At 35.0% G+C, this 15,063-nt stretch overlaps 1 protein-coding gene across 6 annotated transcripts in view; it reads left to right on the top strand.

Annotated features, from left to right (window-relative positions):
• TBX20 (T-box transcription factor 20) overlaps positions 1-15,063 on the top strand; it is a 111,939-nt gene that overhangs the window by 82,838 nt on the left and 14,038 nt on the right. For all 6 annotated transcript variants that reach the window (XM_066991185.1, XM_066991186.1, XM_048075499.2 and 3 more), the window contains 7 exons: positions 2,373-2,464; positions 4,476-4,575; positions 5,849-5,926; positions 8,734-8,820; positions 10,889-10,948; positions 13,490-13,570; positions 14,336-14,437. In XM_066991185.1, coding sequence (XP_066847286.1) covers positions 2,373-2,464; positions 4,476-4,575; positions 5,849-5,926; positions 8,734-8,820; positions 10,889-10,948; positions 13,490-13,570; positions 14,336-14,437 — 600 coding nt within the window. The remainder of the gene's footprint in view (positions 1-2,372; positions 2,465-4,475; positions 4,576-5,848; positions 5,927-8,733; positions 8,821-10,888; positions 10,949-13,489; positions 13,571-14,335; positions 14,438-15,063) is intronic.

Here is a 15,063-nt window from a genome sequence, read left to right as displayed (position 1 = left end):
AAGACATATGAGGAGTGGCTGAAGTCACTTGGCCTCTTCAGCCTGGAAAAGAGGAGGCTGAGGGGAGACCTCATCGAGGTCTACAGCTTCCTCACGAGGGGGAGTGGAGGGGCAGGCACTGATCTATTCTCTTTAGTCACCAGTGATAGGGCCCAAGGGAATGGTGTCAAGCTGTGACAGGAGACATTCAGGCTGGATATGGGGAAAAGGTTCTTCAGTGATAGGGTGGTCACGTGCTGGAACAGGCTCCTCAGGGATGTTGTCACGGCATCAAGCCTGTCGGAGTTTAAAAAGCGTTTAGATTATGCTCTCAGTCATGTGGTCTGAATTTTGGGATAGACCTAGGGGGATGCTAGGAGTTGGACTCAATGATCCTTGTGGGTCCCTTCCAATTCAGAGTATTCTATTCTATGATTCTATTGCATTTTATTTCTAATTTTTAGTGGGAATAGCCATTTTGATTCCTTTTGTTTGCATGTCAAAATTATCCACTCTTTAAAATATTTTTTTCTTTCGTAATGCTTATATCAAAAAATATTTACTTGAAACAATTTTATTCCTTGTCAACCTTGACTGAAGGTGTTTGAATGGACCAACCCTCCCCATTTCTCCTCTTGAGTTAGAAAGTTCATAGGTTTCGTCAGCACCTCTTTTAGTTGATTCTGTTCATTTTTTGAACAGAACTCTCTTTTCAGCAGTCTTTTCTGGAGCATGTGTTAACATCCATCAGAGTATTTTTCCTTCAGCTTTTTTTCACGATTAAGTCTATACTAATTCTCATTTGCATTCATTTATTTTGGCCTTCTGTCACTTACACAGTCAATTTTGTCATGTGTGCAACAGAAGAGATGTACAGGAACCGATGTGTTTTCCTCATTGAAATTGCTTTATTTGCTTTCGATTACATGTTGTGCTAACTGATTGCAGCAATGGGAAATGGTATTTCAGACTGGGGGAGAAACTCTTAATCTCCTGAGGGTTGTATTTGTATGTTTCCTGGCCACAGGTTCAATGCTACCTATCTTACAGAGGCTGGCTAATTAAAATGGAATTAGACAAAGGAGATGGGTAATACTGTTGTATAAGCTAGGTCTGTGTAAGAAAAGCTATATAAATATTTTGTAAAAGCATACTTAGCAATTTACAAAAAGTCGAGTGCTAAATATGTATAAGCATGATTCTCTCTGTTGCAACCGTAAATAAATAGGATTTCAGGATGTAGTTTTTTGAAACTATTTCTGCTAAATGCTGGGTGAAAGCCTTCTAGATGTTAGCTACATAGTGGTAATCAAAGCTTTCTTTTACTTTTGCTGGTAAACCTTGGATTTCAAAGTGATTGTATTTCCTTTTGTTGAGACTTCTGGTGTTCTTTACAACAGATTCCATTTAAAGTATGATTTCCTGCAGGTTAACTGTTTATGCATCTGAAACACCTCTGTATGTAAAATTGAAATAGTGTGATGAATATTATTTGATCATGTAGGAACATCAATTTAAATTGGAAAAAGGATATAAAGTAATGTGCTTAACTGTGAAGTTAATATATATTATTATATATTATTATATATATTATATATATAGTTATATATTTTTTTTGATGGTCATTGCCATCTGTAAGCATTTTCTAAAGAGCTGAATAGAAAGATAGAGGATGGCAGTTAAGTAGTTGAGCTGTTTGCCACAAACCCCAAGAAATTCATGAAAAAGCTATTTGGTTGATGTCACTGTGTTATCCTTTGCTTTAGGAGAGTTCAAGAGTGAAAGATGTGAATAAGAACAGCTGTGTAAGAGCTTAATTTAATCATTAGGTTTTATTGGCCTATTTTGAAGAGCCCATTCTATAAAATTTTCCGTGTTGATGCTGCTAGAAATGTAAAATATTTGCAGCCTAAATAACTAGTGTAATGAAGAGTATGTTGGTTTCTTCTTCAGATCCTTTCCTCACACACTTTCTCCATGTAAGTGTGGCAAGTCACTGCATGAATTTGAGAATGATTTCAGTTACCTGAATAACTTTTTACGTTCAGCAGAAGCAGAGCCAAGCAGCTGCTTTCCTGTCTGTTTCTTGGGATATTCTCTAGCTGTCATACTTAATTTTGGAAAAGCAGTAATCTATTTTAATTAAACAGTGCGTCATACACCTTAAGTCTGAAAGCTGCATCCTTTTTCCTTCTCTATTCTGCTTCTTGGCTTATGTTTTGTTTGTTTGTGTTTTGTTTTTTGGTTTGTTTTTAAGCTTGTGAATAAAAGCTCGTGTAGTTTGGGTTCTGCTTTACTGAAGTACCTGTGGTCATTCATTTTGAAATACAAATGCATTGCTTTATGAAAATACAGCAGCAAACATTATCAGCTAACCCGGTTCTTATTTTTAGTGCACTCGTGTCATGTGGACTCCGCCTCTTCGTGAAAGTTTCTCATACCCATTCCTTGTGCTTCAGATGTTGCTTTTGACCTATATTCTCAGGTACCTCTCAATTTATACTTAGCTTTTTACAGCGACTTTAAAAGAGAATGTCACAGGGCATGTATTTAAGAACATTTATTTAAGTATTTATTTATGTGCCTTGCTATGCTGTAGGAGTGATATCATTAACGTGGAAACCTTCCTGTGGCTGTTATGTTGCAGACTCTGCACCAGTAAAACTGCAGTCATGTTACTCATGTATTAAAAGGAAAATTTTTGCAACTTGAAGACATGATTAAAATAAAAATCAGAATCACTAATTCGGCAAATACATGTGTAAACTAAAAAAAAAAAATCGGACTTTTTGGTTGATGTCACTTCCTTCCTTTGAGAAACAAGCTGATAACCCTATCAATTGGTTATGGCCCTCTTGGAGAGTGGTATGTTGATTGCACGTAGCGTAAGCTTATGCTATGCAACAGAGGATTCTATAGCACCCATAAGCTAGAATGTTCTTGCAGTTTTTGTGTTTATTAATTCAGTCTTTTAAAGCAATCTAGTTATAATAATGCAGGGATGCCCCTGAATTTGTTAGCCCTGCTTTTCAGTGGCTGTTTCTGGCCCGCAAGGTGATCGTGTTACTGTTTTGCCTTTGGTTTGAAAATAAGCATGACTGGTTGAAAAGCCCTCAAGTATTAACAAACTCCAGCACATCACATTTGCAGTATATTTGTGATTTAGCTGAATTTTGTTGTAGTTATTGATGATTAAACCAAAACATGTTTCTATCATCTGTCACTAATGTGTGTTTGTTAGGTAAGGAAGAAATGCGTGCTGTCTAGAAAAATACTTTGAGGAATAGTTTGTAGAGTGATTGCTAGATTTCATATTATAATGACACCTCCTCATTTAATGTTAAATTGTGAAGTCAAACAACAGCCAAGAAAATTAAACTTCAAGTTAGGTTGATTCTAGTGTATATAATCTGTATCCATAACTGACTTTTAATTAGATACATGCACTTCTGTTCTTCAAATGCTGGTACTTAAAATAGTCTTTGATCTTGCTTACCAATGAAGAAGCAAGGTATTTAGCCTAGGCGTTTCAGCACGAGGATCTGAAAAGGTGATAAAAAACATAAAGACTTAACTTTCAGGTTCTCAGTTAGAGATCCTGCTTCAAGAGCAGCTCTGTTTTACGTATAGCAGTCTCCTAATGTAATATAGGAAGTATATTTGAAAAAGAGACTAGAACTTAAATTCTCTGTTATTTGCATCACTTAAATAATAGCTTAAACTCATGCTTAGCAGGACTTCCGATAGTTAATCTTGAGAGATTTTAGGAGAAACCAAAGAGTATTTTGCAGAATTTGTTCAGACTGCTGTGATCTGTTGGGTTTGGGTTCTTTTCGGAAGAATATTTATGATATCCTGAGTTTTGGAGGCCACTTGGGGAAACTTGAATCATGACATATTTCTGATCTGATCTCAAAGCTAGGAGTAAATAAATAAAACTTTTCTAGGAAGACATGGAAAATAGAGTGTTTTCAGTCAAAGGTGAGTTTCATATACTTGTGATTGTGCTGAAATCCTTTATCAGGATTGCTGGCAAAAAAAGAGTTGCAGAAAGTAAATATGAAAGAAGGGTGAGATAGAATGCTAGAGGAGTAAAATCACTGTTGGGTGCAGACTGTTGTGAGAATAGTTGTGAATTCAGCTGAAAAGAAAATGGTTGTGACCTGACTGTACTTGTTACATGAAGGTGGACCGCTGCATGGAATATAGTTTTGACTTGCTGTATTACATATTGCCAGGAAAAGACAAACTTGGTAATGTTATATCATATCGTTAAGAAACACTAAGCATCAGAACTATTGTTTTTGGAAACCGATGGAAAAATGATACTAAATTTACTTGAACATTGTTACTTTTAGTGGATCAGTATTGCTAGCTAAATTCCAAGGTAACTTTATTATTATTTTTTTATTCCGTTCTCTGTTTTACTTTTTGATAATATGCAAATATCTGTGTAATTTAACTTACTGATACCTATTCTGTCTCTTTTTCCCAAGGATTCCGAATATTAATACAGGAAGCTTGATTGCACTGTGTGTTTCTAATATCTTTTTCATGCTTCCCTGGCAGTTTGCTCAGTTTGTTCTTCTAACTCAGGTAAGACCGTGTCCACCTCTGCATAGCCTCTTTGTCTTCTTTAGGCAAATTAACTACTTTCTATAGACAGTCACTGAGTTCACAACTATTGTTGCTTTCATTTTAGCCAGGCTTTACTCTTGCTCTTAGGAAAGATTCACCCCATTTATCACACCATTTTTTTTTCTATTCTTAAATTTAAAATTGGACACCACGCAGTCTTCTTTTTCCAGGACTAAATAATTTACTTATTTCTTAAAAGCAGCCTCCATCCTAAGGTCACTGCATTTGAACAAGTGCAGAACATGGGAAAACTTTGTATATTGAAGTACAAAAATAAAAGGTGTTGATCTTGCATTGCTTTGGGCTATTCAGATATTTATTTATTTATTTATTTATTTTACAGAGGGCAAAGTTTGCATGGCATGTGATATTTGGCATGATTTTGCATGATTTCCTATTTAATTTTAATAAACCTGAGAGTAGTGGCAGAATTTCTCTGTCTGAGAGCTCAAGCAGTTGAGTTAACTTGAACTAGCGCTGACATGTAGCATATGCTAATGTGAGCAATAGGATACTGGTCATACAGCACAATATCTTAATGCTTAAGTTGACTGAAATGTAACCTGTTGATTGAAATCCATCCATGTTTCCATACTTTTTCCCTTGTCTGTTGCACTCAAAAGAGATGTTGCTCGGTTTGAGTTGATAGTATATATCAATTGTTCAAAACTGTGTATGCAAATATCCTAAGTGGAGAAGAAGAAGCCATTAAACTCTGTAAGACATTATAAGAAATCCATTGCTATAACCATTATAAGATGTTGGGTCTGACACTTATAGGTTCGATTCATAATTTCATGAATTTTCCATGTGACTTTTAGCAAGCTACCTAATCAGTGAATCTCATTTTCCTCAGCAGCAAATTGTGATGTTTTAGTGCTTTGCAAAAATTTGGGGTTAGTTAATGTTAATGAATGCTTTTTTTTTTTTTTTTTTTCTAAAAAGTGAAAGATGTGTTTAGTGCTGTGTTGTGATAACTTCCATTTTTGGAAAACCAAGTACCTACTTCTTAAATACTCAAATATGTTTGATAACTGTTATTCAGAGCAGCAAAATTAAAGTTTCTTGAAAGAAGCTGTTATAAAATGCCTAAGTATGCACTTAGCAAAAAAGCACCAGTAAAAGTTGGTTTATAATTGTTTGAGTAATTAGTTTTTGTATGAATATGTATTTGCTAGAGCAAGTACAACACTGTAAATTGTTAACTATTTTTTTTTGCTTTTCATTCTAGATAGCTTCATTATTTGCTGTGTGTATTATGGGTTATATTGACGCCTGCAAATTACAGAAGATACTCTCTGTTCATATGGTAACTTTTTTTTTCAAATTAAAACTTCTCAAACAGGTTAAAGTATCAAAACAGTGTGTCTGAAGTGTTTTCATTAGTTTCAAAGTGATTAGAAATGTGCAATAACAGAATAGAATAGTTCATTTGGAAGGGACCTTCAAAGATCATCAAGTCCAACTGCCTGACCACTTCAGGGCTAACCAAAAGTTAAAGCATATAATTAAGGGCATTATACAAATGCCCCTTGAACATTGACAGGCATGGAGCATCAACCACCTCTCTAGAAAGCCTGTTTCCGTGTTTGACCACTGTCATGGTAAAGAAATTATTCCTAATATCCATTCTGAACCTTCCCCAGCATAGCTTTGTGTCATTCTCTTCCATTTTATTGTTGGTTACCAGGGAGGAAAGACAGGTGCCTCCCTCTCCACTTCTTCCTCAAGAAGTTGTAGAGAGCAATGAGGTGACCTCTTAGCTTCCTCTTCTCCAAGCTAGCCAGCCCAATTGTCCCCAGCCTCTCCTCACAGGACATACTTTCCAGCCATTTTACCAGCTTTGTTGCCCGTCTCTGTATGCTTTCAAGTAACTTAACATCCTTTTTATATTGTGAAGACCAGAACTGCATGCAGTAGTCAAGGTGAGGCTTCATCATTACTAAATAGAGCAGGAGAATCATCTCTTTTGGCCAGCTGGCTATATTGTGTTTAATGCATCCAAAAATGCAGTTTGTTGTCTTGGCTGCCAGGGCAAACTGCTGACTCGTGTTGAGCCTGCTGTCAACCGGCACCCCCAGATCCCTTTCTAGAGAACTGTTCTCTGGCCACTCATCTCCTAGTCTGTACTTGTAACAAACATTACTCCGTCCCAGGTGCAGAACCTGGTATTTACCTTTGCTGAACTTCATGCTGTTGATAATTGCCCAATGCACCAATCTATCTAGATCCCTCTGCATGGCCTGTCATCACTTGAGGGAGTCAACAGCAGGGGTTGGAGGGGCCTGGATTTGAACATTTGATCTTAAATGTTTTTTATCATAGTGTCAGAAAGTAGGATCTGTCCGATGCATCGTAATTGTTGAACTCCATAAAAATTATTGACCTAAAAGATTTGTAGAAATATTTGCCTTGCCTTTTTGTTTCTACTTATTTCATGAATTCAAAGATACATGCATTCTCAAACAGCAGAATAGAAAATATACTAAAAATAGAGTATGAACAATAAAAAGTTGAAAAGATAGCGTTCATCTTATGCCATTAGTTAATGGAAACAATAAATGAGGTGTTTGCAAGTCAAAATTAGGAAACCCCAACTAGAACTTGGTTTTGAAGACTACGGACATCTGGACCACGAGAAGATGTTCTGCTCAAACTATTTAGAGAAATGTTTAGAATGAAGGGCAAAAAAAGATAAAATGTTAGTCTGAAAAAAACTTATTTTGTCAAATTGATAAGAAAGTCAAAGGCAGGAGATAATAAGTAAAAGGCAAATGGGTTTCAGCATAATATACCTGGTCTTCATTTTTGAAACTAAGATAATGATCAAGTTCTGTTGCTAGGATTTTCTGCTGTTTGAAGAAAGACCACAGTCTTAAATATATAGGAAGATGTAAACTTTTTTTTCCTTTTTAAGAAATATGTCTATTTTTAAAAATACACTTTTGATAAAATTTTGCAATGCAAACTCAGTGGGCAGAAAGTGTTTTTGCCACACAAAAGAAGCTTTTATCTAAATGATATTTCATACTTTTTTCCAAACATTTTGAAATACTGCAAACGGTAAATGAAAGGCAGTAGTAAGTTCTATTCAGCTCAATTTCTATCTAAAACTATATATAAAATGCTTGTTCCCAGTCACACTTATAAGGAAAATTTGCAAATAAGCATCTTGGTTTAGTAAATTTTGGCAGAAGCAGGATGAAATATTTGTGTCATTTGGCTTATAGTAGTAAGTGTATAATATTGGTGCCAAAGTGCCATAAAAGCCTAATTTCAGATCATTAAATAGTTGTGTACCATTATAGAGAAAGCTTTCTGAGGCTGGGTAAACTGCTGGTCTGTCTTTGTGGTGTTTCTGATTCTGTCCCCAACCTCCAGTTTTTGTAGAAAATTACAGCCTAGCTATGGAAAAAAGAAAATAAATCAAAAGGCTGAACATTTTACTACTTTTCCTTATTCCTGTGCACAGTAGAAGGTAGAGATTGATCATTGATATGGCTTTCCCAAGTTGGGAAATGTAATTCAGCTTGCTTTCTCTTAATCAGAAAGCACAGTAGGAGATCAGGATGGTGCAAAAAAGTTTTTTGTGTATTTCAGCCTTGACTTTCAACCTGATATAGCTGTTCATATGATTGAACAGTCAGAATGCTGCTTCATTTAATTCAGTAATGATTATTTTTTAAATATATGCTTCTCACTTTGGAAGAAAGAAAACAAGCATTTATTCAGTTATTCAGTACTTTTAATGTTTGTCCAGGACTCTGAAAGATAACAAACAGAATAGAGAAATACTTTTTTTTTTTTTCCCCAAATTATTGCATTATGTTAGGAATAACTTCAAAAATATAACAGGTGTATCGGGCAAGATGAGTTAGTCTTAATCTATGTGTACTTTATAATATAAAATAATACTGTACACTTGGCTATCTGTCACAATTATGTCGTACTCAGTGTTTTCAGAACAGTTCTCTAAGCCAAATATCAAGCTTGCACTTGTTGCCAGGGTTGTGTCTTTAATTATAAAGCTGTTTGTGTTACAACGTAATTTATATAGTTAGGCAATTCTTAACCTTTTCTATTGTAAATTTAATAATTTTAATTTTCTTTTTTCAGGTATCTCTTGTAGTATGTTTTATTTTGATGTTCGGTAATTCGATGTTATTAACATCATATTATGCTGCATCTTTAGTAGTTATATGGGTAAGTTGTTTAAGAAAAAGAAAATTAATCATGTACTGTTCTGTATGTATTGATATAAAATGTAAAACTGCTGCATTACCAGACAGTTGACAAATCTTTTATGTCACAAACAGACCTTAAAGATATTAGGAGAATAATTAAATACTAAGATTTTTCACACCAAGACCTCTTCCAAAGGGAAGCTGAGTTAGGGGTCAGCTGTCTTCTTTATTTAGGCCAGGTTAAATTTTACAGGATCCACACCATTGTTAACACCATCATAATATTTGACCAAAATAATTATGAAATGAGAACATGAGCAAGAAGTCTTGTTTTAAATGCTTCTTTCTCTGAAACTGCAAATACAGAACAAATGACTGTAACTTACATAACAAAATTCCGTAGAATCATTAAGGTTGGAAAAGACCTCCAAGATCATCTGGTCCAACCATCCACCTACCACCAATGTCACCCACTAAACCATGTCCCTAAGCACCACCTCCAACCTTTCTTTGAACACCCCCAGGGACGGTGACGCCACCACCTCCATGGGCAACCCGTTCCAATGCCTGACTGCTCTTTCTGAGAAGAAATGTCTCCTAATTTTGAACCTGAACCTCCCTTGGCACAACTTGAGGCCATTCCCTCTTGTCCTATCACTAGCTACCTGTGAGAAGAGGCTGACCCCCAGCTCCCCACACCTTCCCTTCAGGTACTTGTAGAGAGCAATAAAGTCTCCCCTGAGTCTTCTCTTCTCCAGACTGAACAACCCCAGTTCCCTCAGCTGCTCCCCATAGGACTTGTGTTCCAGGCCCTTCATCAGCTTTGTAGCCCTTCTCTGGGCGTGCTCCAGGGCCTCGATGCCCTTCTGGTACTGAGGGGCCCAAAACTGAACACAGCACTTGAGGTGAGGCCTCACCAGAGCAGAGTAAGGGAAACTGTAGTTCAAATAGTACACAGTACTATTTGAAGCTATTGAGCCATATTCCCAAGTGTGAAATTATTCACTAAAGACTCATCTCAACATTCGCTATCTTCATTTATACGTAAGAGGAAAAACCACCTCTAACCTCTTCTAGTTTCATATGGTTTCTGCTAAGGGAATTATGTACATGAAATAGGAGATAAGATTGTATAAACAGATCTGCTTTAGCATGCTACAAGTAATCTCAATTTCTGAATCCTTTTGCCCCTGCTAGAAGCATGGGGTGACCTCAGTGATTTTTGTTTGTTTTCTTTTTTGTTTTATTTATATTTTGTCCTTCAGTAAAAGAGTGGTAATTTCTCACCTGTGTTAAGAATTATCTCCTTTCACTACTGGTAGTTGTTGGAATAGTTTTTCTTATAAACTTACTGTACTTGCTTGTAGCAGCTTCTGTAATTATATACTAAGTGTAGTTACATTGAGTTTCTTGCCTATTTTCTGCTTAGAAAAAAACATTTGTTGTTTGTCTGTTATTTGACTGTATATAGTGGCCTCAGTCCATGTCACATACAGACGGGGTTCTAAAAGCTTTTAAGTTCATTCTCTGTTTTTCTTAATGCTGTTGTTTGTCAAGGCATCTTAGAACGGATTTTCTGTGTGTCATAAATCAGGAACAATGTGAAACAGAAAAATACTGATTACTTTTTCCCCACTTGTGTTCTCTTGCCTTGTATGAAAAATTTGTGTTATGCTGCCAGTAATTTATTTGTTGCTTCAGAAGGCTGTTGTTCATGAAAGCAGACATAATTGTTTCCTGTTGTCTTTGATTTAAAGAAACTTAGAACTGTATAATATAGAATTTTACTTGGTAAAAAGTAGAGTAGTCGTCCATTAATCATATATAAACTGCAGTAGGAATTTTTATTTTGGCATGTTTTGCCAATGCAGGGTAAAATCACAATACCGTATGTTGATTCTGTTCATTCATGTTTCATGTGTTGATTCCGGAATCTGGTGTGTGGTGGTGTGTGTGTTTATTTATTTACTTTAAGTAGCTGCATGCTAAAGCAGGTGCTTATTAAAATAAAATAAAAAGTCATCTAAGATACTGGAACATCTTCTTGTTATATCTTACCTGGAAATATATTTTCATTTTATTATTAGGGAATTCTGGAACTGAGTCCAAGAGTCTTTAAAAGGTGCAGAAGTCAAGTCTATCTGTGGGTAAGGAATTTCATACATCTTGAATTTTAGAAAATAATTATGACTTTTGTTTTAATGAAACTGAACTAACTTTTGTTTTCTAACAGCAGAAAATCAAGAAATACAGATAAACTGCCCTTTTCAAGTAAATTGTCCCTATTCCTAGGAATTCATTTTAAAATACTGAAGGATGAAAAAGGGCATAAATAAGCATTTATTTCACAAAATTAAAATAACATTCAAATGGCAGCACATTTAATTTAAACCTGTTTGCAAAACCTAAGATCTGTATGAAAATCTCTCTGAAACAGAAAGCAATTTAGAAGAGGCAGTTAAAAGAATAACAGTGCCTGGTGATTTGATGGGGATTAAGACACTACACTAGTGATTCATTAAAAATATGTCCTATATCACCATTCTTTCAGAATATTTTTGATAACATCAAGCAACTTACAATTACATAACTAAGTACAAGAAAAGAGTCAGACTAAAACGATGTAGGGGCATGTAGTTGGGGTTTGAGGGCAGTTGAAATAATGTCCAAATGTGGAGGAAACCCCCAAAACTCTGACAAATAAAATACAACACTGTAGAAAACATGAGAAACAACTTACTGCTTAAGATACAACGTTAACTGGTAAAGATATCTTTAATGGGAGACTACTAAGACTATCCAGGTGCTTAAGACCATTCTCATTAAAATGAATGGTAACCTCTTGCCAAAACTGGATGAAATTCATACAGTTATTATGCAGGCATTAGAATATAAAGGCATTAAAATGAAAAAAAAAATTATAACAAACTGCATCGCGTGTATAACCTGTCAATGTAACTAGTTACCTGTGGTACCAGGGAATTGGGAATGTAGACAGATCTTGTGTCAGGTTTTTAAAACTGAGATCCAAGACATTTGTGGAACTACAGACCAGTAAGTCCAACTTTGTAGAAGAATAAATAGATGAATAAAGTTGTTAAAGATACATGTACATGTGATATAACAAAAGATAAGTCCGATGCAGCCTCTCTAAAGGAAGTCATGCCTGGCAAATGTATTTGACTTCTTTGAAGGATATAGATAAGGGTGTATGGGTGAATGTAATGCACTTGAATTTCAGAAACCTTTTGGGGAAGATAACTAACGGGAACTGTAAAAGAAAATAAGCTCCATGTGATAAGGTGTGAATGTTAGAAGGTAAGAAACAAAGGGTGGGATTAAATGGTAAGTTTTCAAAAGAAGACCACCACCACCCAAATTATATGTATAAAATATTTGAACCTAAATAAGCAGAAAAATTTTGGTATTCTTATGAAAAGTTCTCTGAATACATCATTGCATTTCTGAGCAGGCATCAAAAAGGAAAGTAAACAATGGAAGTTATGGAGAGTGGACTCCTTCCAGAAAAAGCAGTAAATTTTCTTATTTTTTAAACTCATTCTTGCCATCCTAAATATTATATGCAATCTCAGTCAGCATATCTTTCTTAAAAAAAAAAAAAAAGGCACATGAAAGAATGCCCTCCCCCCAAATGCAAAACGTACCACAATCAAATATAAGAAGAGAGGATATGAAGATAATTATTAATAAAGAATTGCTAAATAGCACAGATTTTAAAATAAGTTAGAATTCTACATCTTCGAAGGTGGAGGTAAGCATAAGAAGGCTAGTGAGTAGAAACAGGTTATAAATACAGTTTATTTGGTGCTCCTTATGTTGGCAGCAGTAAATTTATAAGAGAGAATTATTATATTGTGGAAGCAAAAAATAAAGAGTCAGAAAAGGATTAGGTACCTCTCAGGCATTTAGGTTCATTTTCAGCCATTAAACATGATGATTGAATGCAACCCACAGTCACATAAATATCATGGTTACATTAGGGTAAAGATCAGTTTGCATGTTTTTATTATATTCTCTGTGAATGTATCTGCTGCTGGTCCCTGTCATATGCATGATGCTGAGCCAGGCTTTCCTACTCAGCTGGGCTCGTTTTATAAGGAACTAAGTAAAACGAGACTGCCTAGAATTTTCTCCTTTTTAGTAGTTTTAGTTACATTTCATAAACATGGTATGTAACCCTTTCTATCTCCTTGAAGTTCTATTTTGAGATTATCTTCAAAAGGTACTATAAATCAGCAAATTCCTTCAAAGGTTTGGATTAGTGGGGTAGTACAACCTGATAATTACAGAGAGGCTGATGGTCGAAAATAATCATGGTACACCACTGTATGCAAAACAGATGGAATTGACAGTTTGGCTGCCCCATTTAAAGTTTACTTTGCTACATCCTCTGCTACATTGTCATGTGCAGTGATACAGCCAAAATATCAGTTAATCCAAAAATATTTCAGTTGAACTAAGGGAGGGGGAAAAAAGAGAAAACAAAACATAAAACCATCCAGTGTGTTCAAATTTCAGAAGTGTAACTGGTTAGAAATGATTGTATATCTTGGTGATAACGTAGAGTTTTGAGCTAGTCACTAAATTTAGTAATCTTTCTGAGAAAGGATGGCTTTATTTAAAAGTTTGTTGAGACATGTTTATTTCATTCTGAATGTATTTTTAAGGTCATTGAAGGATGTGCCTGGTTATTTGGGACAGTCACCTTGAAATACCTAACTTCTTTAGCATTTGGAATAGCTGATGATGTACGTCTTCTTTCTCTTATGCAAGTATATGGTGTCTTTTAAAAATATTTTGTCTTAAAACTTTGATTTCAGTCTCTTATTGATATATTTTCCCGAGATTCCAAGACTTCTTTTGCAGAAATGGGAATGGGCTTGTGTATTTGCTTTCTCATTCAATATGAATGAAGACTTTGAGGTTTTATGACCTAAGTTTGTGAAAAGACCAATGTGTTTACTGTTGAGTTGATAAATGCTCTGTGTTTGTTATGAAATTTGGCTTTATAGAGCTCTGTTTATTTTTGGTATCTTTTTCCTACATCTTTATTTACTCTGTTTCTTGATTCAATTTCTTCTGAAACTCATTTTTAAGGCAATTCTGAAATGCTTGTTGTAACTAGAACTCCTAATTGCACTTTAGTGCTTTTATTATTAAATTATATTTTTAAAACCCTGTCTATGAAGATGCTGCACACCTAAATGTAGGGGCAAGAGGTGGGAAGCTCATATCTTAAAATATGCATATGCAAACTGTACTCTTGTTCAACCCAGTTGCAGTGGTAACATTCTTTTTCTGCTGCTTTCTGCTTTTTCTTTTGTCTAATCTGTTATGATCAAATATATCATTTAATCTACTCAAATACATTTTTGGTGCATTTATAACATTATTGTAAATTATATAATCTTCTGTTTTAATTTAAAAAAATGATATATATTTACACTACTTGTTTGCAGAAAACAGTTTTTTTTTTTTCTTACTGCAGCTCTTTTTTTTGTATTTCCTACCAGGCTCATATAGGTAACATACTAAAATCTAAATTTATTGGCTACAAGGATTTTGATACATTAATGTATACCTGTGCTGCAGAGTTTGACTTCATGGAAAAAGAGGTAATCTGATCAAATTAGATGTTTGTGGAAAAGGGAGCTTTTTGATTTATCTCCATTTATAACTTGAAACATCTGTGAGCCATAACATACTACTGCTGTCGTAAGAATTCTTTCTTTTTTTTCCAAGCGCTTACTGATGAAGTTAGAGATGTTAATGAACTTCAGCTAAATTTAAATGGTTTTATTGCTTTTAAATTTGCTAACACTAAAAGTGTTTTGATTTCATATCTAAGAAGCATGCTTACTTTACTAAAAGAAGTGCTTGTTCAGGGATATATGAAAGGTCAAAGTCCTGCAAAATTAAGATTTTGTGTCTGTCAGTAACTGATGCTGAGTAAACGGAAAATGTGATGAGAGCCACGAAGGTGAAGTAGATTTAGTTTACAGAAAAGTATCGAGGTTTCCATGTGTGTTGTTAGTAGACTTTTCTGGTTCATCAGTATCTAAATGTGTTCAGAACATTTATAGATTAGTCAACCCAGAACACTCGAATTCTTTTGAGATACCATCTACTTCAAGTCTTTGGGTAGTTTGCCAAAGAAAGGGGAATAATTTTTTAATGACCCTAGTATTAAGACCTCTAGTGAGATTGCTGGGTGGAGTTTAAATTTAAGTTTCTTCTAGCT

The sequence above is a fragment of the Anser cygnoides genome, chromosome 2, assembly GCF_040182565.1.
Source record: "Anser cygnoides isolate HZ-2024a breed goose chromosome 2, Taihu_goose_T2T_genome, whole genome shotgun sequence".
Taxonomy (NCBI): Eukaryota; Metazoa; Chordata; class Aves; order Anseriformes; family Anatidae; genus Anser; species Anser cygnoides.
Note: the sequence above shows the minus strand (reverse complement) of the source record. Positions and strands in the feature narration are given on the sequence as shown.